Source organism: Coregonus clupeaformis, chromosome 12 (genome assembly GCF_020615455.1).
Source record: "Coregonus clupeaformis isolate EN_2021a chromosome 12, ASM2061545v1, whole genome shotgun sequence".
NCBI lineage: Eukaryota > Metazoa > Chordata > Actinopteri > Salmoniformes > Salmonidae > Coregonus > Coregonus clupeaformis.
The window spans coordinates 42,851,901-42,879,077 of NC_059203.1; the positions used below are offsets into that span (position 1 = coordinate 42,851,901).

Consider the following 27,177-nt stretch of genomic DNA (forward strand, 5'->3'; position numbering starts at 1 on the left):
GATTCCTGCTTATAAGCAAAAACTAAAGCAGGAAGCACCAGTGACTCGGTTAATAAGGAAGTGGTCAGATGACACAGATGCTAAGCTACATGACTGTTTTGCTAGCACAGACTGGAATATGTTCTGGGATTCTTCCGATAGCATTGAGGAGTACACCACATCAGTCACTGGCTTCATCAATAAGTGCATTGATGACGTCATCCCCACAGTGACCGTACGTACATACCCCAACCAGAAGCCATGGATTAGAGGCAACATCCTCACTGAGCTAAAGGGTAGAGCTGCCGCTTTCAAGGAGCGGGACTCTAACCCGGACACTTATAAGAAATCCCGCTATGCCCTCAGACGAACCATCAAACAGGTAAGAGTCAATACAGGACTAAGACTGAATCGTACTACACCGGCTCTGACACTCGTCGGATGTGGCAGGGCTTGCAAACTATTACAGAAAACAAAGGGAAGCACAGCCACGAGCTGCCCAGTGACACAAGCCTACCAGACGAGCTAAATCACTTCTATGCTTGCTTCAAGGCAAGCAACACTGAAGCATGCATGAGAGAATCAGCTGTTCCGGATGACTATGTAATCATGCTCTCCTAGCCGATGTGAGTAAGACTTTTAAGCAGGTCAACATTCACAGACGCATTACCAGGACGTGTACTCCGAGCATGCGCTGACCAACTGGCAAGTGTCTTCACTGACATTTTCAACATGTTCCTGACTGAGTCTGTAATACCAACATTTTTCAAGCAGACCACCATAGTCCCTGTGCCCAAGAACACTAAGATAACCTGCTTAAATGACTACCGACCCGTAGCATGAAGTGCTTTGAAAGGCTGGTCATGGCTCACATCAACACCATTATCCCAGAAACCCTAGACCCACTCAACCTCAGGACCTAAAACCCTCACGAACGTTTACAGATGCACAATTGAGAGCATCCTGTCGGGCTGTATCACCGCCTGGTACGGCAACTGCACCACCCGCAACCGCAGGGCTCTCCAAAGAGGTGCGGTCTGCCGAACGCATTACCGGGGGCAAACTACCCGCCCTCCAGGACACCTAATGGCATTCCTATGTCACAGGAAGGCCAAAAAGATCATCAAGGACATCAACCACCCGAGCCACTGCCTGTTCACTCCGCTATCATCCAGAAGGCGAGGTCAGTACAGGTGCATCAAAGATGGGACCGAGAGAATGAAAAACAGCTTCTATCTCAAGGCATCAGACTGTTAAATAGCCATCACCAGTACACTAGAGGCTGCTGCTGCCTATTGAAATCACTGGCCACTTTAAGAAATGGAACACTAGTCACTTTAATAATGTTTACATATCTTGCATTACTCATCTCATACAGTATGTATATACTGTATTCTATAATATTCTACTGTATCTTAGTCCATGCCGCTCTGTCATTGCTTGTCCATATTTGTATATATTATTTGTGTGTATTGGGTATATGTTGTGAAATTGTTAGATATTACTGCACTGTCGGAGCTAGAAGCACAAGCATTTCGCTACACCCGCAATAACATCCAGGCTCTGTCGTAGCCGGCCGCGACCGGGAGACCCATGGGGCGGCGCACAATTGGCCCAGCGTCGTCCAGGGTAGGGGAGGGAATGGCCGGCAGGGATGTAGCTCAGTTGGTAGAGCATGGCATTTGCAACGTCAGGGTTGTGGGTTCGATTCCAGTATAAAAAATTAAAATGTATGCACTCACTAACTTTAAGTCGCTCTGGATAAGAGCGTCTACTAAATGACAAAAAAATAATAAAAAATCTGCTAAACACGTGTATTTGACTAATAACATTTGATTTGATTTGATTTGCATACCGCCGCAACAGATCCATAGATGATGCAATCTCTATTGCACTCCACACTGCCCTTTCCCACCTACACAAGACGAACACCTATGTGAGAATGCTATTCATTGACTACAGCTCAGCGTTCAATACCATAGTGCCCTCAAAGTTCATCACTAAACTAAGGACCCTGGGACTAAACACCTCCCTCTGCAACTGGATCCTGGACTTCCTGACGGGCCGCCCCCAGGTGGTAAGGGTAGGTAACAACACATATGCCACGCTGATCCTCAACACTGGGGCCCCTCAGGGGTCTGTGCTCAGTCCCCTCCTGTACTCCCTGTTCACCCATGACTGCATGGCCAGGCACGACTCCAACACCTTCATTAAGTTTGCCGACGAAACAACGGTGGTAGGCCTGATCACCGACAACGATGAGACAGCCTATAGGGAGGAGGTCAGAGACCTGGCCGTGTGGTGCCAGGATAACAACCTCTCCCTCAACGTGATCAAGACAAAGGAGATGATTGTGGACTGCAGGGAAAAAAAGAGGACTGAGCATGCCCCCATTCTCATCGACAGGGCTGTAGTGGAACAGGTTGAGAGATTCAAGTTCCTTGGTGTCCACATCACCAACAAATGATCATGGTCCAAACACACCAAGACAGTCGTGAAGAGGGCACGACAAAGCCTATTCCCCCTCAGGAGACTGAAAATATTTGGTATGGGTCCTCAGATCCTCAAAAAGTTATACAGCTGCACCATCGAGAGCATCCTGACTGGTTGCATCACCGCCTGGTATGGCAACCGCTCAGCCTCTGACCGCAAGGCACTACAGAGGGAAGTGCGTACGGCCCAGTACATCACTGGGGCCAAGCTTCCTGCCATCCAGGACCTCTATACCAGGCGGTGTCAGAGGAAGGCCCTAAAAATGGTCAAAAACTCCAGCCACCCTAGTCATAGACTGTTCTCTCTGCTACTGCACGGCAAGCGGTACCGGAGCGCCAAAACTCGGTCCAAAAGGCTTCTTAACAGCTTCTACCCCCAAGTCATAAGACTCCCAAACAGCTAATCATGGCTACCTGGACTATTTGCATTGATTAGGCCTAAGCATGCATGGGCGTTGGGCTTAGTACCTGTGTGCTCTGCAGAGCCTCTGAGTGAGTAACTGGGGGGGAGTGTGGATGAGTGGCTTTTGGCAGCAGGTGGTTGGTTTACAGTGTGTGGCTTCAGTGATAAGTTATCAGTAGTCAGACAGCCACTGTACTGAACCACCCCAACCCCACTCCCCACCACGGAGCAGAAAAATACACTTTCGAGGTCACAACTTCTACATTATATTGGGCTGTACTTGTCCATACCAATCTGTATAATTTAGTCTAGTTCAGCCATGTAACAAACCAAAAACTATGGTTTTACATTTGAGTCATTTAGTAGACTCTTTTATCCAGAGCGACTTACAGTTAGATTTTGCCTTTGGCTACATCTGTAAGCAAATGTTAATCAGTATATCAAACTTTCATATCATATTTGTCTCTGATTCATTACAAAGTAAGTTATGATTGTTGTTTGTACATTACCTTTTTACATTCACGCATCATAGCAAAAAGAGGGGAAATTGTGTTATACATGAAACATACATGAGCATGCAGGCGTTTGTGCGTGTGTGTCAAATCAAATGTTATTTGTCACATGCTTCGTAAACAACAGGTGTAGATGAACAGTGAATGCTTACTTACAGGCCTTTCCCAACAATGCAGAAATAAAAAATAAACATGAATAAATTATAATTATAACACAAGGAACAAATACACAATGATTAACTATAACTTGGCTATATGTACAGATACCAGTACCGAGTAAATGTGCAGGAGTATGAGGCAATTGAGGTAGATATGTACATATAGGTAGGGGTAAAGTGACTAGGCAACAGGGTAGATAATAAACAGTAGCAGCAGCGTATGTGATGAGTCAGAAGAGTTCAAAGAGTGCAAAAAGGGTCAATACGGATGGTCCGGGTAGCTATTTGGTTAACTATTTAGCAGTCTCATGGCTTGGGGGTAGAAGCTTTTCAGGGTCCTGTTGGTTCCAGACTTGGTGCATCGGTACGGCTTGTTCTAAGGTAGCAGAGAGAATAGTCTATGACTTGGGTGGCTGGAGCCTTTAACAATATTTAGGGCCTTCCTCTGACACTGCCTGGTATTGAGGTCCTGGATGGCAGGGAGCTTGGCCCCAGTGATGTACTGGGCCATATGCACTACCCTCTGTATGTCACGCTCTGGCTCCGGGACTTTGTATTTTGAGCCAGGGTGTGTTCGTTTTGGTTGTGTTTTGTTTTGGTTGGGTGGTCATTGGTTTTGTGTTTCCCTTATTTGGTCAATGACTCCCAATCGGAGGTAACGAGTGTCAGCTGTCGGCTCGTTATCTCTGATTGGGAGCCATATTTAAACTGTCTGTGTTCACCTTGTGTTTGTGGGATTTTGTTCGTTTGGTTTCGTGTTGTACCATTAGACGTCACGTTTTCGTTGTTTATTGTTTTGTTCGTGTGAACGTTTAAATAAATAGTAATATGTTCGCTCGCAACGCTGCGCCTTGGTCCTTTTTAGATGACGACCGTGACAGAAAATCCCACCAAGACCAGACCAAGCAGCGTGTCCAAGAGCCATCGCTAATAGATCTCCGTGGCAGCTTCGATTGGGTCAAGCCCATGGAGGAGCTGAGTGAAGAGGGTTGGAGACAGAGGAGCGAGAGATGGGAGAGAATGTTGGAGGCCTGGAGAGACCCCCAGAAAATTTTTAGGGGGGGGGGCTCACGACGTCGGGGCAGCAGGAGGCCGCTATGGAGCGGTCCAGCGGGGTTGCAGAGGAGGCCGCCAGGTTACGGGGGCCACTGGTAGAAGAGGGGATGGTAGGTGTAGAGGCACGGCGAGAGGTACTGGCGTGTGTTGCCAGTCCGGTCCGGCCCGTTCCAGATCCCGGTGTAGAGCCAGTGGTGTGTGTCCCCAGTACGGTCCGGTCTATTCCTGCTCCCCGCACCAAACCTACGGTGTGCGTCGACAGCCCAGCCCGGTCCGTTCCTGCGCTCCGCACCGAGTCTGTGGTGCGCGTCGCCAGCCCAGCCCGGCACGTTCCTGCGCTCCGCACCGAGTCTGAGGTGCGCTTCGCCAGCCCAGCCCGGCCTCTTCCTGCTCCACGCACCAGACCTGTGGTGTGCGTCGCCAGCCCAGCCCGGCCTGTCCCTGCTCCACGCACAAAGCCTACGGTGTGCGTCGTCAGCCCGACCCGGCCTGTTCCTGCCACTCGCACCAAACCAGGGGTGCGAGTCGTCAGCCTGGTCCAGCCCGTTCCTGCTACTCGCACCAAACCAGGGAAGCGAGTCGTCGGCCTGGTCCAGCCCGTTCCTGCTACTCGCACCAAGCCAAAGGGTGCGAGTCGTCAGCCTGGTCCGGTCTGTTCCTGCTACTCGCACCAAGCCAAGGGTGCGAGTCGTCAGCCTGGTCCGGTCTGTTCCTGCTACTCGCACCAAGCCAAGGGTGCGAGTCGTCAGCCCGGTCCAGCCCATTCCTGCTACTCGCACCAAGCCAGGGGTGCGAGGCGTCAGCCTGGTGAGGTCCGTTCCGGCTCCACGCACCAAGCCTAGGGTGCGTATCGTCGGCCTGGTCCAGCCCGTTCCTGCTACTCGCACCAAGCCAAGGGTGCGAGTCGTCAGCCTGGTCCGGTCTGTTCCTGCTACTCGCACCAAGCCAAGGGTGCGAGTCGTCAGCCTGGTCCGGTCTGTTCCTGCTACTCGCACCAAGCCAAGGGTGCGAGTCGTCAGCCCGGTCCAGCCCATTCCTGCTACTCGCACCAAGCCAAGGGTGCGAGTCGTCAGCCCGGTCCAGCCCATTCCTGCTACTCGCACCAAGCCAGGGGTGCGAGGCGTCAGCCTGGTGAGGTCCGTTCCTGCCTCACGCGCTAAGCCAGGGGTGCGCGTCGTCAGTCCTGATCCAGCCAGCTGGGTCAGATCGGATCGGGGCCGTTATGCGGGGATTGAAGTAGGGTGGTGGTCAAGCCCGGAGCCGGAGCCGCCTCCGAGGAGCAACACCCACCCAGCCCTCCCCTATTTGGGGTTTTGAGGCGCGGTCGCAGTCCGCGCCTTTAGGGGGGGGTACTGTCACGCTCTGGCTCCGGGACTTTGTATTTTGAGCCAGGGTGTGTTCGTTTTGGTTGTGTTTTGTTTTGGTTGGGTGGTCATTGGTTTTGTGTTTCCCTTATTTGGTCAATGACTCCCAATCGGAGGTAACGAGTGTCAGCTGTCGGCTCGTTATCTCTGATTGGGAGCCATATTTAAACTGTCTGTGTTCACCTTGTGTTTGTGGGATTTTGTTCGTGTGGTTTCGTGTTGTACCATTAGACGTCACGTTTTCGTTGTTTATTGTTTTGTTCGTGTGAACGTTTAAATAAATAGTAATATGTTCGCTCGCAACGCTGCGCCTTGGTCCTTTTTAGATGACGACCGTGACACTGTAGCACCTTGCAGTCATATGCCAAGCAGTTGCCATACCAAGTGGTGATGCAGCCAGTCAAGATGCTCTCAGTGGTGCAGCTGTATAACTTTTTTTTTTTTTTTTTTTTTTTTTTTTTTTTTTTATATACTTTGTTTATTGAATTTTCAGTACCAGCATTTAGTAAATAATTGCACTTGAAAGTTATTTGGTATGAATATGGAACAACAATTTGAAGACAACGATACAGCAAAACATGGAGAGACAGACATGAAAGAAAAAATAGACATTAAGTACATAAATAAGATAAAACACAAAAAAAAAAAAAAAAAAGGAAGAATATCTGTTTTGATCCAGTTGTTATAGGTCAGCTAGCACAGTTATTACCGTCCTTAACATCCGAGATGTCGTATATGCACATACCAGGCTTCTTACATCACCAATATATAAATATACATCACTCTGGAACTGCAGGGAAATGTATTCTTTTGACATAAGAAAAGAAGGGAGCCCACTTTGCATAAAATTTGTCTACAGACCCATTGAGTGTCTGTTTTATTTTCTCCAACTTTATGCAATTCAAAATAGATTTAATCCAAAGAGCATGAGAAGGGGCTGCAGAGGATTTCCATCTAAGTAAAATTAATCGTCTCGCTAACAACGTGACAAAGGCAATTACATCTTTATTCATTTTGGTCAATTGTATTGTGGGTAAGGAAACTCCAAATAATGCAATGAGAGGGTCTGGCTCGATCTGTGTGCCGCTTAATTCTGAGAGTGTGTTAAAGATGTCTTTCCAGAAACCAACAAGAGATGGGCAGCACCAAAACATGTGCACATGATTAGCAGGGGACTGGTTACATCGAACACAATTAGGGTTCACATCCTTGTAAATTTTTGATAGTCTTGCTTTGGTCCAGTGGGCCCTATGAATGAGTTTGCATTGGATGAGGCCGTGTCGAGCGCAAATAGAAGAGCTATGTACCCTTTTTGAGTGCCCCTTCCCATAGTTCATCAGATATTTCCTCACCCAGTTCCTCCTCCCAAGAGGATTTGATATTGTTTAATGAGATGGCTTGTAGTGAGCAAATTTGACTATAGATTATTGACATTGTGCCTTTCTGATTAGGAAGTGGGGTGAGAAATGTGTCGAACTGTGTTCCACTAGAAAGGTTGGGGAATCCTGGATCTATGCTGCGGATGTAACTCCGGACTTGTAAGAATCTAAAAAAATGATGTCTGGGGAGACCAAATTTAGCTGATAGTTGTTGAAACGTACTAAATGTATTGTTAGTATACAGATCTCTGAATCTTTTAATACCGAGATTAGACCATGTTGAGAAAGCACCATCAATCATAGATGGGGGAAAAGCTGGGTTTGAGGCTACCGGAGCCAAGGAAGAGGTTGTTTGAAACCCAAAGTGGCGCCTAAATTGATTCCAGATCTTCAATGTTGTTTTGACACATGTATTATTGGTGAAGGAGGAGTAAGGGCCTGTAATAGAGGAGTGAGCGAGGGAAGACAGTGATGCCGGTGTAGACGAGGCAGCCTCCATCTCCAGCCAAGTTGGGGGTGGGAATATTACTCTGCTCTGCAACCAGTACTGAATGATCCTAAGGTTAGCGGCCCAATAATATAATCTGAAATCTGGTAGAGCTAGACCGCCGTCTGGTTTGGGCCTCTGCAAGAGCTGTTTCGCATCCTAGGAGGCTTTTTGTCCCATATAAAGGGTAGAATTAGGCCGTCGATCTTTTTGAAAAATGTATTGGGTAGAAATATTGGAAGGCACTGATAGAGGTATAAGAATTTAGGGAGAGTATTCATTTTAATAGAGTTAATTCTAGCAACTAAGGAGAGGTGTAGCAAAGACCACCGTTCCAAATCGTCCTTAGTACGGGTTAAGAGAGGAGCAAAGTTGGCTTGAAAAAGGTTTTCAAACCTAATTGTGACATGTACCCCGAGATAAATAAAACTGCTGTGTGCTATTTTAAATGGCAAGTTATGTAAAGGGGATTTTTTTGCAGCCATGTTAAGTGGCATCAATTCACTTTTACTGAGATTTAGTTTATACCCTGATATGTGACCGAAGGATGCGAAAGTGGCAAGGGCAGCAGGGACAGAGACAGAAAGATTGGATGTGTATATTAATAAATCATCTGCATATAAAGACAGTTTGTGTTCGTGCCCGTATCTGACTATGCCTTTGATGAGGGGGTTGGAGCGAAGTGCTATTGCAAGTGGCTCTATGGCGAGGGGCAAACAGTAAGGGACTTAAAGGGCAACCCTGACGTGTCGATCTTTGCAAAGGGAAGCGATCTGATTGAGTGTTATTAGTCCTGACAGAGGCTTGGGGGATGAGTACAGAAGTTTTATCCAGGTCATGAATTTGGAGCCAAAGCCACATTTATTTAGAGTGTAAAAAGGTATTTCCATTCCACCCGATCAAACGCTTTCTCCGCGTCCAGGGATATAATGGCTTCAGAGGTATTGTCGACAGAAGGATTGTATATAATATTAAATAATCTTCGGAGATTGAAGAATGAGTGTCTATTTTTTATAAATCCTGTTTGATCCGGAGAGATAATTGATGGGAGGACTGTTTCTAGCCGCGTTGCCAGAATTTTGGCTAGAATTTTATAGTCCACATTTAGCAGGCTAATTGGACGGTATGATGCACAGTCAAGAGGGTCTTTGTTTTTTTTAAGAATAACACAAATGGTTGCTTGAGTGAGAGTATGTGGGAGAGCACCATTTACAAATGCATCATTGTACATTTCAATTAGAATAGGGGCTATTTTGGTGATAAACTTTTTATAAAACTCTGTCGGGTAGCCATCAGGCCCTGGGCTTCTCCCAGATTGAAGGGATTTGACAGCGTTAGACAGTTCTTCAACAGTGATCGGCTGCTCTAATTTTTTTACCAAATCCCGGCCGACCGAAGGCACAGATAGTGAGTGGAAGAAATTATCCAATTCCAGTGTATCCGCTTTACTTTCAGAGGTATATAGAGACTGGTAAAATCTCTTGAACTCCTCATTGATCCCCCAGGATCTAATGATATCCCAGATGATGTACGAATTTTTGTAATCTGAGATGATGATGATTGTTGACGTAACTTGTGAGCTAATAATTTACTGGCTTTCTCTCCTTGTTCATAGTAAGTGCTCCTAGACTTGACAAGCATTTCAGTAACCTGGTCTGTTAATAGTGTGTCAAATTCTGCTTGCAGAGTTAAACGTTCCTTATAAATATCCGGGGGATGGTGAAACGGCATAAATGTCATCTAATTGGGCAATACAGCGTGTTAGCATAGATAACCTATTCCTTTTCAATTTGTTCTCATGTGCGGTGTAGGAGATAATTTCACCTCTGATATAAGCTTTCAAAGTTTCCCAGAGAGTAGACGCAGAGATGTTTGGGGTTCTATTTGTAATCATGAAAAAGTCGATTTGACTCAAAACAAAATTGACAAAGTGTTCATTACTGATCAGTTGAGTTTTTAGTCGCCAAGGCGGTCGCTGATTGTCAACATTTTGAAAAGCTACTTCCATAGTAACAGGGGCGTGGTCAGATACAACAATTGGGTTATATGAACATGAAGTTATGGAGTGGAGGAGCCGGTCATCAACAAGGAAGTAGTCTATGCGCGTAAAAGTGTGGTGAACCGATGAGAAAAAAGAGTATGCTTTCCCAGCTGGATTAACCATTCTCCAAGGATCTGAGACTGCGAATTCAGACATAAAGGTTCGAACAACTCTAGCTGAGGTTGATAGGGTGGTAGGTTTAGTGGAGGATCGATCCAATTGTGGGTCTAACCAACAGTTAAAGTCACCTCCTAAAATCAACATATGGGTGGACATATCTGGGAGTGTAGAGAAAACCGATTTGAAAAAATCCCCATTGTCCCAATTAGGAGCATAGATATTAACAAGAAGAACCTTTGTATTGAGCAGCCTACCACTGACAATTATATATCTACCATGGGGATCTGCGATCACCTTAGAACATGTAAAAGGTACCGATCTGTGAAGTAAAATAGCCACCCCTCTCGCCTTACTCTGAAATGAGGAATGGAACACCTGACCCACCCATCTGCACCTAAGACTTGAGTGTTGTGATACCTTCAGATGAGTTTCTTGGAGAAAGATGATGTGAGCTTTCAAATGATGAAGATGGTGTAGCACCTTACTACGTTTAACTGGGTTATTTATGCCCCTGCAGTTCCAAGTAAGAAAATTAAAGCCATTCCCTCCAGCAGTATGGGCTACACTAGGCTGAGTCATATCTTAAGAGAGAGAGAGGATGTGTAAAGGACAAGGTACAATGTAAACTGAAGATCTTAGTTGAACCTAAAAGCGCAAATGTAAAAAAACAAAGACAAACGAAGAGGCACAAAAACATATACATACTATATACAAATAGAGAGTGAACAAACCCTTCCCTCACACCCGCCCTTGCCGAAGCATCTCCCCAAATGAGATGCAAGCAAAACCCTAAATACGAAGAAAGTTTAGAGCTAAGCATGATAACTCTTACTCTGTGCTACCTAAGATTAGTGACCATTTAACTAGAGTAAGCCAAACATGAATAGAATGGTCCCCAATAGAGTCTAAGGAAAACTATCCTCGATTAAGAGAGGTTTAACCTCGACGCAGATGGTAAATGATCAGACTGAAACAGCCATGCAGACCCCCAGATATTGGCATTAGAGGCGGCAAACCTGGGCTGGAAATAAAGAGATAAAGAAGAGAATGACATTCATATGTCGATGAACCCAGCAGAGATGGCTTCGTTAGTCACCCATTCGGCCTGCTAACTAGCCTGCTAGGAAGACCAGCTAGCCAACCATTTGTTACAAACCATGCGGTACAACAGCCGCTTTCACGTTCTTGTTGATGAAATCTGCCGCTATAGCCGGGTCCTCGAATCTGTGCATGGAGCCGTCCGGTAAAGTCAGTCTCAAAACCGCAGGGGTAGATGAGGCCGAACTTCACGCCCGGGCAGGTGTGTAGTTGGCGTTTCACAGCTCCAAAGCTAGCCCGCCTCTTAGCCACAGCTGTTGTGTAGTCCGCAAATATCGAGACTCTTTTACCCTTATGTAGAAGAGGGGATGCTTCTCCCGATCTTCTCAGTATGTCGTTGCGGACGTGAAAGAAATGCACCCTGATGACAAATGGTCGTGGGGGTTCTCCATCCCTGGGTCGGCTACGCAGAGTGCGGTGAGCCCGGTCTAGCAATGGCTTCTCCTCTAGCCCGAGCAGCTCCTGAAGTAGCTGGGCCATGTACTCCGTGGGTCTTGGGCCCTCCACTCCCTCCGGTATTCCCAGTAGACGAATGTTGTTCCTCCGCATTCTACTTTCCATATCTTCGCATCTATTATCGAGGAATGCCACCCTAGTTGTCAATGAGCCGACGTTAGCCTCTAGCTCGCTAATGCGAGTGCTGTGGTCTGTAGCCCCTCGCTCCAAATCCGATAAAGTCACCCCATGTGCGTCGAGCTTATTCTGTATACTCTCGATAGATTTTTTAAGCTCGTCTTTGATCGTTGATATCTCTGACCTGAGGTTGGTAGAGAGACAGTCAATTTTTCCGAAAATGTCGGCTTTGAGGGTGCCTATCACGGATTGTAGCATCTCCACAGTCAGTGTTTCCGTGGGGCCGGCATTGGTAGCGTTCGGTGGCGGGGGTGAGTCGGGAGAAGTTGCAGGCTTGTTGCGGCCTGCTCTTGCAGACTCTGTTTTTGGTCGGGTTGATGTCATTACGAATTTAAATGTATTAAACTTGAACTGAGTTGTTTATGGGTCTCTTCAGACGCCTGGGCAAACAGAAATGTATGCAGTTTTGCAAAGTTAAATATATAAATTTGGTCACTAACTCAGGAGCGATAGGGAGACGCGTGCTACATCCTTGGCTTCCAACAGCGCCCCCCCAGCTGTATAACTTTTTGAGTATCTGAGGGCCCATTCCAAATCTTTTCAGCCTCCTGAGGGGGAGGAGGCGTTGTCATGCCTTCTTCATGACTGTGTTGGTGTGTGTGGACCATATTAATTCCTAAGTGATGTGGACATCGAGGAATTTGAAGCTCTCAACCTGCTCCACTACAGCCCCGTTGATGTGGATGTGGGCGTGCTCGGCCCTCCGTTTCCTGTATTCCACAATCAGCTCCTTTGTCTCACTGATGTTGAAGGATAGGTTGTTGTCCTGGTACCACATTGCCAGGTCACTGACCTCCTGCCTGTAGGCTGTCTCATCGTCGTTGGTGATCAGGCCTACCACCGTCGCGTCGTCAGCAAACTTAATGATGGTGTTGGAGATTTGCGCAGCCACGCAGTCGTTGGTGAACAGGGAGAACAGGAGGGGACTAAGCACGCACCCCTGAGGGGCCCCCGTGTTGAGGGTCAGAGTGGCGGATGTGTTGTTGCCTACCCTCATGACCCGGGGGCGGCCCGTCAGGAGGTCCGGGATCCAGTTGCAAAGGGAGATGTTCAGTCCCAGGGTCCTGAGTTTAGTGATGAGCTTGGAGGGCACTATGGTGTTGAATGCTGAGCTGTAATCGATTAACAGCATTCTCACATAGGTGTTCCTCTTGTCCAGGTGGGAGAGGGCAGTGTGGAGTGTAATACATATTACGTCATCTATGGATCTGTTGGGGCGATATCCAAATTGAGGTGGGTCCAGGGTGTCTGGGATGATGGTGTTGATGTGAGCCATGACCAGCCTTTCAAAGCATTTCATGGCTACAGATGTGAGTGCTAGGGGGCCATAGTCATTTGGACAGGTTACCTTGGCGTTTTGGGGCACAGGGACTATGGTGGTCTGCTTGAAACATATAGGTATTACAGACTGGGTCAGGGAGAGGTTGAAAATGTTAGTGAAGACACTTGCCAGCTGGTCAGCGCATGCTCTGAGTACGCGTCCTGGTAATCCGTCTGGCCTTGCGGCCTTGTGAATGTTAACTTAATATAATAATATGCCATTTAGCAGACGCTTTTATCCAAAGCGACTTACAGTCATGCGTGCATAATTTTATTTTTTTGTGTATGGGTGGTCCCGGGAATCAAACCCACTACCTTGGCGTTACAAGCGCCGTGCTCTACCAGCTGAGCTACAGAGGACCACAACTTGTTTAAGATCTTATTCACATTGGCGACAGAGTGGGAGATCACACAGTCGTCTGGAACAGCTGGTGCTGTTCATGCATGGTTCAGTGTTGCTTGCCTCAAAGCGAGCATAGAAGGCATTTAGCTCGTCTGGAAGGCACTCGTCACTGGGTAGTTCGTGGCTCGGTTTACCTTTGTAATTTGAGATCGTTTGCAAGCCCTGCCCACGCTTTGCCTGTTTGATGGCTCGTCGGAGGTCGTAGCGGGATTTCTTACAAGCGTCTGGATTAGTGTCTCACTCCTTGAAAGCGGAAGCTCTAGCCTTTAGCTCAGTGTGGATGTTGCCTGTAATCCATGGCTTTTGAGTGGGATATGTATGTACGATGTTGTCGATGCGCTTATTAATGAAGCCGGTAACTGATGTGATAAACTCCTCAATGTTATCGGATGAATCCCTTAACATATTCCAGTCTGTGCTAGCGAAACAGTCCTGTAGTTTAGCATCCGCTTCATCGGACCACTTCCATGTTGGTACTTTCTGTTTGAGTTTGCTTGTAAGCAGGAATCAGGAGGATATATTTATGGTCAGATTTGCCAAAGGGAGGGCGAGGGAGAGTCTTGTATGCGTTTCTGTGTGTGGAGTAAAGATGATCTAGAATTTTGTCGCCTCTAGTTGCACAGGTGACATGCTGGTAAAAAATGAGGTAAAACAAATTGCAGTTTCCCTGCATTAAAATCACTGGCCACGAGAAGCACCGCTTCTGAGTGTGCATTTTCTTGTTTGCTTATGGCCCTATAGAGGTCTCTTGGTAAATAGTATGGTCTGCAGCTTATCATGAGGTCTTCTAACTCAGGTGAGCAAAAACTCAGGTGAGACTTCCTTAACATTAGAGATCACGCCCCAGCTTTTCTTAACAAAGAGACACACCCCTCCCCCTTCATCTTACCAGAGGCTGCCGACCAGTCTTGACGATGCATGGAAAAGCCAGCGAGATGTATATTATCCATATCCTTGTTCAGCCACGACTCCGTGAAACATAGAATATTACAGTTCTTCATATAGTTATTTTTAGTTGTGTGTGTGTGTGTGCATGTGTGTGTGTACCAGCTTGTGTGTCGATTTTTGTTGACCTAACGGTAGATAATGCCACATCAATCTAAATTTAGAACCTGGCACAAGTTTCTCACTTCAGTTTAATGTTTTGTCACTTTACTGCAGTTGAATGGAAAATGGAGGATTTGCATCCTTACCCCCAACAGAGCCTGGACAAAGACACCATTATACCCCAGCAAGTGAGAGTACAATGCCACTATGGTGAGACTCACCACAGCACCTGAAAGAGTGCAGATAATTTAAATACCATTTACACATTCAAAACGATAAACTTGTGCCTCAAGCCCAGGTATTTGTATAGTAAATAATCAGAAACAGTATATAGAAGTTGTCTTAATTTTACCATTCATGTTTTATTGTTTATGTGGAGCTTGTAAGAAATTACAAAATATAGAAATGTAGAAAATAAAAAACAATTTCACATTTTAATGCCCTTTCACCTTCTACTAAAATCATAAATATTTGAAAAGGGATATGGCAATTTAAGTAAATTCGGTACGTATTTACAAAATACAGCTACAAGTTCATACCAGCATTACCCATATCAATGATTACAGTGGGAAGTTTAAACTTTACTTTTAAAGTTTTACTTTTCATAAAAATAGTATATGCCTTTAACAAAATAAAGTCAAATTCTTCCATAAAAGTTTTTCTTTTTTGATCTTGTAAAAATGCGCAGTATTATGTCCAGTGTTTAGACAAGATAACTTCACACACAAAATTGGAAGGAAAAAAGTATAAATGCATTTATGTACAAGGCATCCATTGCTACAAAGAAGCTACTCCTCAGTAGGCTAGTGTGTGTCTGTACTGTATATGCTGTATGTTGCCTTTATGGGTCTGCATATGCCCAGGTCTGTTTCACACCAGTGTGGGCACCATGCCAGTGTTTGGGTGATTGGTGTAGGACAGGTTGGCAGACGGGTGCAGGCCGGAGGGTGGGGGGAGGAAGTGAGGGGTGTGGCTATAGGAGAGCATTGACCCTGGACCCAGGGAGTAGGCGCCCCCGTGGTCATTGAGGGGGGGACCATTTGAAAGGTCAGGGTAATGCTCTAACATGGCGCTCTTCTTGCCCTTCTTGTTCTTGTTGGACACTTTACGGTTTCGCGTTTGGATACCGTCTTTCTTCATAGTAAGGGGTCTGTTGACCTGTCAACAGACAAGTGTGCCTTAAATTCACATACTTAAGTTAGTACATTCTCTTTCTCCGGTATTACCCTGATACTACTATACTAAAGGAGGTAGATTTTTAAAAAAAACTCTGTACCCCTTGGATTCTCTATTGAGGTTAGAGTTTAAGTTCAATGACTTGGGTTCAGAATCAGTAGCTTGGGGTTGTGTGGGGTTTTGCCTTTTCAACCACTGAGGCGGTGCTAGCTACAAGCTGGTAATAGTAGTTCTCTAGCTAATCCAGAACAGTCACTGTATCTTGTTCATTGACTCACGTTGTGCAGCTTGAAGTAGAGTCCACAGGCGTTGCACACGGGCTCACCCCTGGCGTTCCGTCTCCACAGTGTGGTGGTGCTGGTGTGACAGTTGGCACATTGTGTCCCGGCCCGCTTGCTGACAATCTGAAACAGAGAGAGAGAAAGATAAGTCAATTCTGTGGATTAAAGATAAGCTCCAATGTTTATTTGGATTCATTGTGTTTTTCGATCAATAGATTGGCATGTCCACACCATGGAATTTACAAATTATTATTATCATATCTTATCCAATCCTTATGCCGTATCACACCAGTCTTTTCTTTGGCCGGATCAGGGGACGGTTTTGGCCATTCATCTTGTGGTAAAGCCCACAGGCGTTACAGAGGTAGTGTCCTGTTCCATCTCGACGCCATAGAGGGGTGGCAGTGGCCCCACAGTTGACACACTCTCTGGCCTCTGCCACAAATCACAGACACACTACATCAGTCTCCTGTTCATATGCTCCCAAATAATTATCTGGAATCCCACAGGACGTTCAGAGGACAGAGTAAAATTACTTAGATGGGATAGCATGGATATGATGCATGATGCTCACTCACCTGGTGGGGGCAGCCTCATCTTATTACGTAGTTTGGGGGAGTAGGAGGAGGGGCTCATCCATGCCCCTGGGGAGGAGTAGAGGCCTGCCGTGCTGTAGTCCTGTGGAGAGGTCATGTACGAGCTGTAGGGGCCCAGCATGTGCAAGTGGGAGTGGGGAGATGGTGTGCACACACTCCCAGCAGCTGAAGTCAGATTCAGAAAACTGCTTCCACCACCTCCACCCAAAGGACTCAAGCGCTCGGCCTTCAGGGCCTCCTGAAGTCTGGGACTCTCGTTGCCATCCCTACCTGGAGAGGAGTACCCATCTCTGGAGGTGAACGTGGATGTGGCGCTGGAGGCATAAAGGGAGGTTGGGGTGTATGGGTGCAGAGGAGTCTTAGTGAAAGGGTTGCTGGTCCAGGTAGAGGATGATGGGTTGTATGGAGAGCTCAGAGAGTGGCTGCCAGGCCCGTCCAGCCATTGGAGGTTGCTCAGGAGAGAGGGCGAGGAGTACACCTGGCGAACTGTATGAGAGAAATACAATAGAAGGCCACAGTTGTCAGGGGAGTCCCTGATTACAGAAACTGTGCATTATTTTATATTCAATATGAATTTACACTATGAAAGGTCAACATACATTTTTTAAAGTTATGTTATGTTCCTCGCTTCTGACCTGAGCTCTGTCTGTAGGCTGTTGGAGCCCTGCTGTGGCTGGGATTGGAGAAGTAGGAGGGCAGGCTGGTGAAGTCATCAGTCTCAGGGTTGGATAAGAAGGGCTCTCCCTCCTCTCCTGGAGGTAGTAAGCCAGGCTCTGAGGAGAAGCTGGCCAGGGGATCAGAGCTGAGCAGAGCCGGAGACACCCAGTGAGACTGTTCAGAGGAATCCTCCATGCTTACAGAGATAACCACTGACTCTGAAACAACAGAAAGGATTTGGAGAAACCTAGGCAGTCACAGTGAATAGATCCTAGTTGGAACCTGATTAGGACCTATAGCAACAACCAGACAGTACCAGCATCTCAGTAGGCTGATGTGATTTACAGTCAAGTGTTTACAAATACTGTTGTTTGTGAGGCTGACATTTTAAAGAAACCCACGTAACTTCAAGACATGAAGGTCACTTGACAGCAGCAGGTTTTCAAACTTCCCTTTCAAGGATCCTCATTTGACTGTGGCTGAAAGTAGACCCTAAAAATAAATAGGCCTATCTGTAACTACAAACAGTGAACAAACGTTTGCTTACAACCAATGACCTTTATAGAAATTCCTATTATAAGTTTTGTCAAAACAGAATGTGAGTTCTAAGGAAAGGAAATCCAAATGTAAAAAGGAAATTGAAAAAAGGTTCATTAGATGGAAATAATCTAGATGTTCAGCATCTAGATAATTTGATATACACTACCGGTCAAAGGTTTTAGAACACCTACTCATTCAAGGGTTTTTCTTTATTTTTACTATTTTCTACATTGTAGAATAATAGTGAAGACATCAAAACTATGAAATAACACATATGGAATCATGTAGTAACCCAAAAAGTGTTAAACATATCAAAATATGTTTTATATTTGAGATTCTTCAAATAGCCACCCTTTGCCTTGATGACAGCTTTGCACACTCTTGGCATTCTCTCAACCAGCTTCACCTGGAATGCTTTTCCAACAGTCTTGAAGGAGTTCCCACATATGCTGAGCACTTATTGGCTGCTTTTCCTTCACTCTGCGGTCCGACTCATCCCAAACCATCTCAATTTGGTTGAGGTCGGGGGATTGTGGAGGCCAGGTCATCTGATGCAGCACTCCATCACTCACCTTCTTGGTCAAATAGCCCTTACACAGCCTGGAGGTGTGTTGGGTCATTGTCCTGTTGAAAAACAAATAATAGTACCACTAAGCCCAAACCAGATGGGATGGCGTTTCGCTGCAGAATGCTGTGGTAGCCATGCTGGTTAAGTGTGCCTTGAATTCTAAATAAATCACAGACAGTGTCATCAGCAAAGCACCCCCACACCATAACACCTCCTCCTCCATGCTTTACGGTGGGAAATGCACATGCGGAGATCATCCGTTCACCCACATTGCGTCTCACAAAGACACGGCGGTTGGAACCAAAAATCTCCAATTTGGACTCCAGACCAAAGGACACATTTCCACTGGTCTAATGTCCATTGCTCGTGTTTCTTAGCCTAAGCAAGTCTCTTCTTATTATTGGTGTCCTTTAGTAGTGGTTTCTTTGCAGCAATTCGACCATGAAGGCCTGATTCACACAGTCTCCTCTGAACAGTTGATGTTGAGATGTGTCTGTTATTTGAACTCTGTGAAGCATTTATTTGGGCTGCAATTTCTGAGGCTGTTAACTCTAATTAACTTATCCTCTGTAGCAGAGGTAACTCTGGGTCTTCCATTCCTGTGGCGGTCCTCATGACAGCCAGTTTCATCATAGCGCTTGATGGTTTTTGCGACTGCACTTGAAGAAACTTTAAAAGTTCTTGAAATGTTCCGTATTGACTGTCCTTCATGTCTTAAAGTAATGATGGACTGTCGTCTCTCTTTGCTTATTTGAGCTGTTCTTGCCATAATATGGACTTGGTCTTTTACCAAATAGGGCTATCTTCTGTATACAACATTATCACATTCACTGTAGTGGGTAATTGATGATATAATGTAACTGAGAGTGTTTCTAACCAAAACAAATGATACAGCTCTGAAAATAACAGAAGTAGTGTCTGCTCTGTAACACACAGTGCATGTTGTTTGTAGTAGAGACAATGTTGTACCATATCTTTATTAACTTGTGATAAGAGGAAAGAGGAGCCTGATAGGGTCTGATAGAGTCTGAGAAAATCAGATAGAGCACATTATTGTCAAACTAAATATACTCAGCACCAGTGATACGACGGAACACCAACCCTAATCTCATCTGATTAATAGAAATCTATTGTCACACAATTACTGCTGACTAACAGCCAGCGGACCATATAAAACCACTGTCATCTAACTTCTCTTAATAACAAAATAGTGCAGAATAAATCAATGCTATCACTGCAACAACAACAACAAAACAATTTCCTCTAATAATCACATTAGGAAAATAGTGACATTTTGCAATGGAATTTACTCTCATTGTATACCAGCCATTATGGCAAAAATAAATAGATGTCAAGGTTGTAAAGTAAAATTGTTCAAATTAAAAAGTAAATAAATTAAATGAAAAAGCTTGATAAATTCACATCCAACTCAAAGTACTATTCACGATGAAGAGAAGTACTATAGGTATTAGCAATAAAGACACATGCATGAACTTCCATACACCATTACTCCACAACACATGTTGATAAGTGTACACTTGTCTGTGTAGAAATAATTCAACCATCTCCTCATTGACTGTAACTGTAGGATTACAGTTGTAGAGTTACCAAAATGTAAAATTATCTAAAGAGGTCATTGCCACTCAGCACTACTATCTCACATATTGTTGCAGCCAATCAAACAACTAACGGTCTGGAGTAATGCAGAAGGCTAACTTCCACAGGTTTCAGGTTCACACCATTACACGTGTGATCATCCACTATCATTCAGGCTGATAGTGTGTACACTCTTAGAAAAAGGTGCTATCTAGAACCTTTAAGGGTTCTTCGGCTGTCCCCAGAGGAGAACCCTTTGAATAACCCCTTTCTACAGAGGGTTCTACATGGAACCCAAAAGGGTTATATCTGGAACCCAAAAGGGTTCTACATGGAATCAAAAAGGGTTCTCCTACGGGGACAGCCGAAGAACCCTTTTAGAACCCTTTTTTCTAAGAGTGTACAGTGGCACTGTAATGTGACAGCAAAGCTGCACCTACCTGAGGTCCTTGTGAGGAGTGGATGTCAAAGGTGAGTAGAGTAGGGCTGCAGTACAGGATACCCAGCTAGGTGAGAGGTTGAGAGAAAGCACAGCCTGAGGTTCCAGTGTCTGTATCTATGTCTGTGTGGGCAAATCGCCAGAAGAATAACTGAGGTCTAGTACCCCTCGAAAAACTGACTGAGGTTAACGTTAGAAAGGGAGCGATGGGAGGGGTTAGGGAGAACTCTTTTGAAAGACACACCTCCTGGTCCAGCTATACCAAGAGACATCTAATTTGTCTGCTAGGGTAGACTCACTACAGTCAGTGACAACTAGAAATTGTCAGCAAATATGTACCCAGAAACTCATTTTCATCATTATTTACCTCTATGTTATTGACAGGATTGGTAAACATGAACTTTTTTACATTCTTTTTATACGATTTATGTCATGGAACTGTTGTATAAAAAAGGGGAGTTGACAGGTATTAAAATGACAGGTGTGTATTAATGTGACTTGTTTCAGTTATATCTAGACCAATATCTTGGAATAATAAGATATGCAAGTCAGAATTTCACTGCCTCCATTGGACTTCGGTGCTTTGAAACGTCTTCTCAGTATTTGCTCCTGAATTACAATCTTTATTGAGTAATGCAGTCAGCTTAGAGCAGGGACTTTTTTGTCTGTTGATGGATATGCATACAATGCTGATAAGACCAGACCCACATGGAAAAAGGAGACGGGCATTTAAACAAAGCAAATAAAAAATGCAAAGAATACATTTCTCTGTGGTTCAGCACAGCTTAGAGTGGAGGACAGTAATGCAAATCGGGAGAGGTGCTGCAATCATGGAGAGAGATATGGTCTGGACACAGGCATGCTTCAGACAGGCCTCACTCACAGTCATTTGGTAGTCAAAGCATCCCCCACTTTCCTCCTCCTTTGTTCATTTACAGTTTTCAGGGAAATTAGGAGAGAGTTAGAGAGAAGTGAACCTTTTAATTGCACGAGAAACGCATCCTACTGTAGCTCACTGCTTGTAACTGTCTTTTTGAAGTGGAACAGACTTTACCTGAACAACTGCTGTATAGTCCCTGTTCCTACCATGGTGATAGAGAGCATTCAAATACACAATATTGAAATTAAAACAATTCTGAGGAAATATACAGTATCGATTGATGAATGAAGCATTAAATCCAAAGTCGGGGAGATCCTTTTCAGCCTTATGGCTCACTCAAAGAAAGAGATAAACAATGAAGATGAGAGAGAGAGGATGAGGTCCTCCTGACTGTGTTCAGCTGGGTTTGTGTGAGGAAAGGAGAGTGGTGGAGAGTAGTGGCGAGGGATGTGGCTGGTGGTAGTCTGTCAGCGAGCTGCTTGTCTCTGATAAGAGGTTATCAAGATGAAAGGGGGAGGCCAGGAATTACACTGTCACCCAGCAAACACAGAGGAACAAAGGCACCCTGCAAAGCCATGCCACTCATAATACATATGTACATGAGCAACAACAACAACAAAATTACACACACAAATATACATCTCTGTCTTTGCACTGGCATGTGCAGTAAAAACACACACACAGAAATATATATGTAATGGAAAAAGTATAACCTATATTATACAGTTAAGCAGTTCTATCATATGGTTATGAAATTATTGATGGGGGGTGCAGGGGAGACAGCGGGTGGCCATTGGGGTCAGACCTCCAATTCCCAAGAAACCGTCTTCTATGTATGCAGTAGTCTTATCTTTACCACACAGAGGCTGCTGAGCCATTCTCAGACACTAGTATACACCCGGGACTACAGCCTCCCCCCCCTCTCTGTGTACATGAAATACATGAAGTGTGCGCTGTCAGAGAAACATAGCCTAGGGCATCTACACAGTTATAACAGTAAAAACTGGTATTATTACACAAATCATTTAAATTATTACTAATTAAATATTTACTCAATAATGGTCGATCACAAATTATAGGCTGGTACCACACCCCAACTGTCATAAAACCCTGACACACCCCAACATATTTGTGTGTAAAGAACTCTAAGCAAGGCTAATGTCTGCGCTTCATCTGATAAATGCAAAATATGCATGTCTTACACAGGCCCTGGAAGAGAAGAGCACATCTTAGCAACAGCCAAAGATCATATTCACAGAGCTTTGTTTTTAATATATTTTAAAACTTTTTTTGCAGTTCTCCAATTAGCAATTGTTATTCTAAATATAAAAATCAGAACAACAAAGATTTGTTCTACTGTTGCAAGTGCTTGAAACACCATAACATACCATTTTACTGTCTAATTTTATCTTTCCTATTGGAAAAGATAAGATATTTCTTATTTGATACTCTGTTAGCCCCGTCTTTTACAAATATTATGATAATGATATAAAATTTTGAATGTATTTATCAAAAATAAGATCAAATCTTGAGTGTATAATATGATATGCAATCTTGATTAATCATGGCATGGTGATGATGGTGATGGTGACGTTCAGCACACCTTGGAACAGAGAGAGCTGATAGAACCCTAGCAAGATTCCTAAAATCCTTGTGTAGGCCCATATATTACATCATATGACAGACCACCCTCTGGTGGTGGAATTGTTTCAGTGGCTGGGGTTCTTTCATTTCAAGTTGTCTTCATTCAATGGTTAATTGGCTTCATTCACTTTCATGTAATTGACTCCGTTGTTGAAACACTTGCCAAGGCGCCAGGCTTCTAGTAGCTTACTGCACTGGGATGGGATTGTCTGCACCGCAGTGAATGCAAGATTGAAATCTCAGGAATAAAAAAAACAAAAATGTAACGCCTATTGTTAAAGAAACTTTAGTACAAATTGTTCAAGTTAATAACCAGCTGAATAAATGAAGAAAATAAATGTGGACAAAAAAGGAGGAACATTGTGTTTCGAACGCTGCTTGCACCCACCCGCCCGACTAGAATCACTACTCTCGGCGGGTCTGACTTAGAATATGTGGACAACTACAAATACCTAGGTGTCACATTAAGCATCTCCAATCCAAAGTTAAATCTAGAATCTGCTTCTTATTTCGCAACAAAGCCTCCTTCACTCATGCTGCCAAACATGCCCTCGTAAAACTGACTATCCTACCGACTTCGGCGATGTCATTTACAAAATAGCCTCCAACACTCTACTCAGCAAATTGGATGTAGTCTATCACAGTGCCATCCGTTTTGTCACCAAAGCCCCATATACTACCCACCATTGTGACCTGTACACTCTCGTTGGCTGGCCCTCACTACATATTCGTCGCCAAACCCACTGGCTCCAGGTCATCTATACATCACTGCTAGGCATATCCCCGCCTTATTTTAGCTCATTGGTCACCATAGTAACACCCACCCGTAGTCTGCGCTCCAGCAGGTATATCTCACTGGTCATCCCCAAAGCCAACACCTCCTTTGGCCGCCATTCCTTCCAGTTCTCTGCTGTCAATGACTGGAACGAACTGCAAAAATCTCTGAAGCTGGAGACTCTTATCTCCCTCACTAACTTTAAGCATCAGTTGTCAGAACACCTTACTGATCACTGTACCTGTACACAGCCCATCTGTAATTAGCCCACCCAACTACCTCATCCCCATATTGTTATTTATTTTGCTAATTTGCACCCCAGTATCTCTATTTGCACATCATCTTCTGCACATCTATCACTCCAGTGTTAATACTAAATTGTAATTATTTTTGCACTATAGCCTATTTATTGCCTTACCTCCATAACTTACTACATTTGCACACACTGTATATAGATGTTCTATTTTTATATTGTGTTATTGACTGTACGTTTTGTTTTACCCCATATGTAACTCTGTGTTGTTGTTGTTTTTATCGCACTGCTTTGCTTTATCTTGGCCAGGTCGCAGTTGTAAATGAGAACTTGTTCTCAACTGGCTTATCTGGTTAAATAAAGGTTCAATTAAAAATTAAAAATTAAAATAGGGATTGCGCACACTGCCAGGAATAGGCTTCTACTTGGCCTTGCCCTCTGATAAGAACCAAAGACAAACGTGAGATAAAGTCTATAACGTAAATCTATAATTACCTCAGATCTTGGATTTTTAAAAACCTTTAACCAAAGTTGTTGCCATTGTTGAATATGTTTACAGAATTTGATGGGACATACATAGCAGGTAAATTGAAGACAGGGAAAGGTGCACGCAGTCAGGCTGTTTTCAGATAGGATCCGCTACGAGACAGCTGAACTCATGACAGAATTTGAAAATCTCTGCAATTCTGGATAAGTCCGAAAAATTATATTAGACAATGCTGGCCAATGTATGTTTGTCATTATTTATAGTTGCCATATGTGCCCCATAGTGCGACTTTTCTCTGGAAAGGAGCTTGTAAAGGGTAGATCACTTTATCTTTGGGAATCCCCTCCTTTGTTTCTGAGATGCAACATAGGGTCAAATTAGGCTACTGGAAAAAAATAAAAACGGTGTCAAATTACTATAAAGGTAATAGTTTTTGGACAAGGTAGGCCTATAGCCTATTGTTTATGATAGCACAGTATCAAATAATGTTCATATCATAAATTCAATTAATCAATGATAATTGCATCCATATCACTGTTGTGTAAAGTGAACTGTCATTCAATTTTGTGTGTGACCCAGTCCCAAAATGAGGTGAAAGGGGAACTCAGTGTGTGCTCAGGGTGGGAAAATCCTCCTTCATGAACAGATACAGTATGTAAATCATCGCTTCACTAACATGTACCGAGCAACCATTGGGACTGACTTTCTCACCAAAGAACTGAGCCTAGATGGAAGTGCAGTCATTCTGCAGGTGAGTACTTGTTTGTGGAACTTATCTTAATTATGTCCAATCTGTCCCAACACATTAAGTAATTGAATAGCTGTCGACAGTGGCTGCTACTGTCTTGTCTCAACTCATAACCAGACTGATATTGGTCTCTCCCTTCATTCAGATCTGGGACACTGCCGGGGCAGAGTTTCCAGTCTCTGGGTACGACCCTGTATAGGGGCTCTCACTGTTGCCTAATTATGTTTAACATTACATCAGAGACCTCTTTCTCTGCTCTGGAGGTTTGGAGAAAAGAGTGACCTGACTGACTTTCCATTCATTGTGATAGGTAACAAGACTGAGCTGAGCAACAAACGTGAGGTCAGTCACTAAACATTAGGGTACATCTTAATGATCTTCAGTGTTTTTTCCTCATCTTCTCCTTCCTGTATTGACACTGATCTGAAAACACAAGATAGGGGAAAACAGTAGTAGCGAATGCCCTGACCCAAGGCTAACCTACCAGATATTTGCCTTCACTATACACACACTGAAGAAGGTTGACACTGAAACGTGTCTGACTTCACTAGAAATTACTTCAGTTATTTCACAATAGCGGAGGTGAAGGAAGATGAGAGGAAGCCACTGGAGACAATTGAAATGCATTGTTGGTGGAAATGTTGTCCTCAGCCTGATTTCTGTCACCATTAAAAATAGCTATCTGTCCAGAACAAGCGTATTTTCCTTTCTTGCAGGTGTGCTGGAAGCAAGCTGTGCTGTGAAGAGATAGGTGCACAGTACTGTGAGGGAAGAGCGAAGGGGGACATTGATGTGGCAAAGCCCTTTTCAAATGCAGCCAGCACAGCTTTACAACAGGTGAGTGAGTCAGTGTTAGGTCTCTTTGGGGATTGCAGTTGTGAAAGTGATTATGACTGCAGCCACTAGGACTGGTGTTTATTCAGTAGTTTATTATCCAAACTATGGCATAATAAATGTATCAAACTTCGAATCACTGTGCATTATGCATGTGTGCAGAGTATTGCTAGTGTATCAAACTATCCCACAATGACTGGAAATAATGTGATGTTTAACATGTTTATTTTGATGATAAAGGCTACATTACTCCCTACAGTACAAAAAACACACATCGGAAAATACAGGACAATTCCAGATAACCTGCAAACAGCCAGAAAGAAACTCGCGACGACAAGTGTCAGTGCTAAGACCAGCACCTGCCCCAGTGTGGGAGGAAAAGTTCTGAAAGACCTCGGTACTGCTGATGACCGACCTAATAAGGGTGCAAAAATAGTGACCCGGTAAAGGTACTGTGGAAGAAAAGGACACATTTGTATACCACATGGAAAGGAACAAACTCATTGTTAATTTTTTAGATCCTTATGGTCAAACTTAAGGCATCACTACTAAAATACACTGGTTGCATGCATATGTCTAGTTTTGCTCAACAGACACTGACACATACAAAATCATGGATGTATATGAAATAGGGGTTTCATTATAGAAGTAAATCAGGAGAATCTGGAGACTAAGGTGATGGCCAGAGAATAAATTAAACCAAGGTGCAAGTACTACAATCCTAAGAGAGGTAACACATTCTCCCTTGGCTTCACTTCTTCTCTGGCCATTTCCATTCTGAAAACTCTTTATTTCACCAACTACTGAATACAGTCATGCCCACTCCCAAGATTTCCCTCTTTATAAAACTCCAAGTGTGATTTATCCTGAATCCAAATGTTTTGGTAATGAACCTTGCTGTGTTTGACTTGCAAATCTGTTTAATAAATGCAAGTCATAGCAATTAAATCAGGGAGATGGTAGGTTTTTTTACAAGTCAAGACACAAAAGGCAATCGAGAAATGACCAACATGTAAAAACATTTTGGTACAGGTAATTATATAAAAAGGCCAAGATGTTATTTTATTCTTGCTATGGAGGAACTAATTTACAAGCGAGTCCAAACTCTGGCTATGCTTCTTCCTTCCCACCAAGACATCCCAATTTAAAGGTATACCTTTCACAATTAACTTGCACACCTCACCTCTAGTTGTTAAAATAGAGCCTTAAAA

General features: G+C 44.3%; 1 protein-coding gene across 4 annotated transcripts; it reads right to left on the minus strand.

Moving 5' to 3' along the window:
* Positions 1-15,137: 15,137 nt before the first annotated feature.
* LOC121578252 (erythroid transcription factor) lies at positions 15,138-21,620 on the minus strand. Of its 4 annotated transcripts, none has more exons than XM_041892467.2 (6): positions 20,347-21,620; positions 17,181-17,420; positions 16,528-17,031; positions 16,239-16,384; positions 15,947-16,072; positions 15,138-15,650 (listed from the first exon to the last, which is right to left on the minus strand). In XM_041892467.2, exons 2-6 carry the CDS (start codon positions 17,395-17,397, stop codon positions 15,363-15,365), a joined length of 1,281 nt encoding a protein of 426 aa, XP_041748401.1. In that variant the 5' UTR covers positions 17,398-17,420; positions 20,347-21,620; the 3' UTR covers positions 15,138-15,362. The 4 variants fall into 4 exon arrangements, with proteins under 4 accessions (XP_041748401.1, XP_041748402.1, XP_041748400.1 ...); XM_041892468.2 differs by having other exon boundaries at positions 17,181-17,681; XM_041892466.2 differs by having other exon boundaries at positions 17,181-17,694.
* Positions 21,621-27,177: the final 5,557 nt, after the last annotated feature.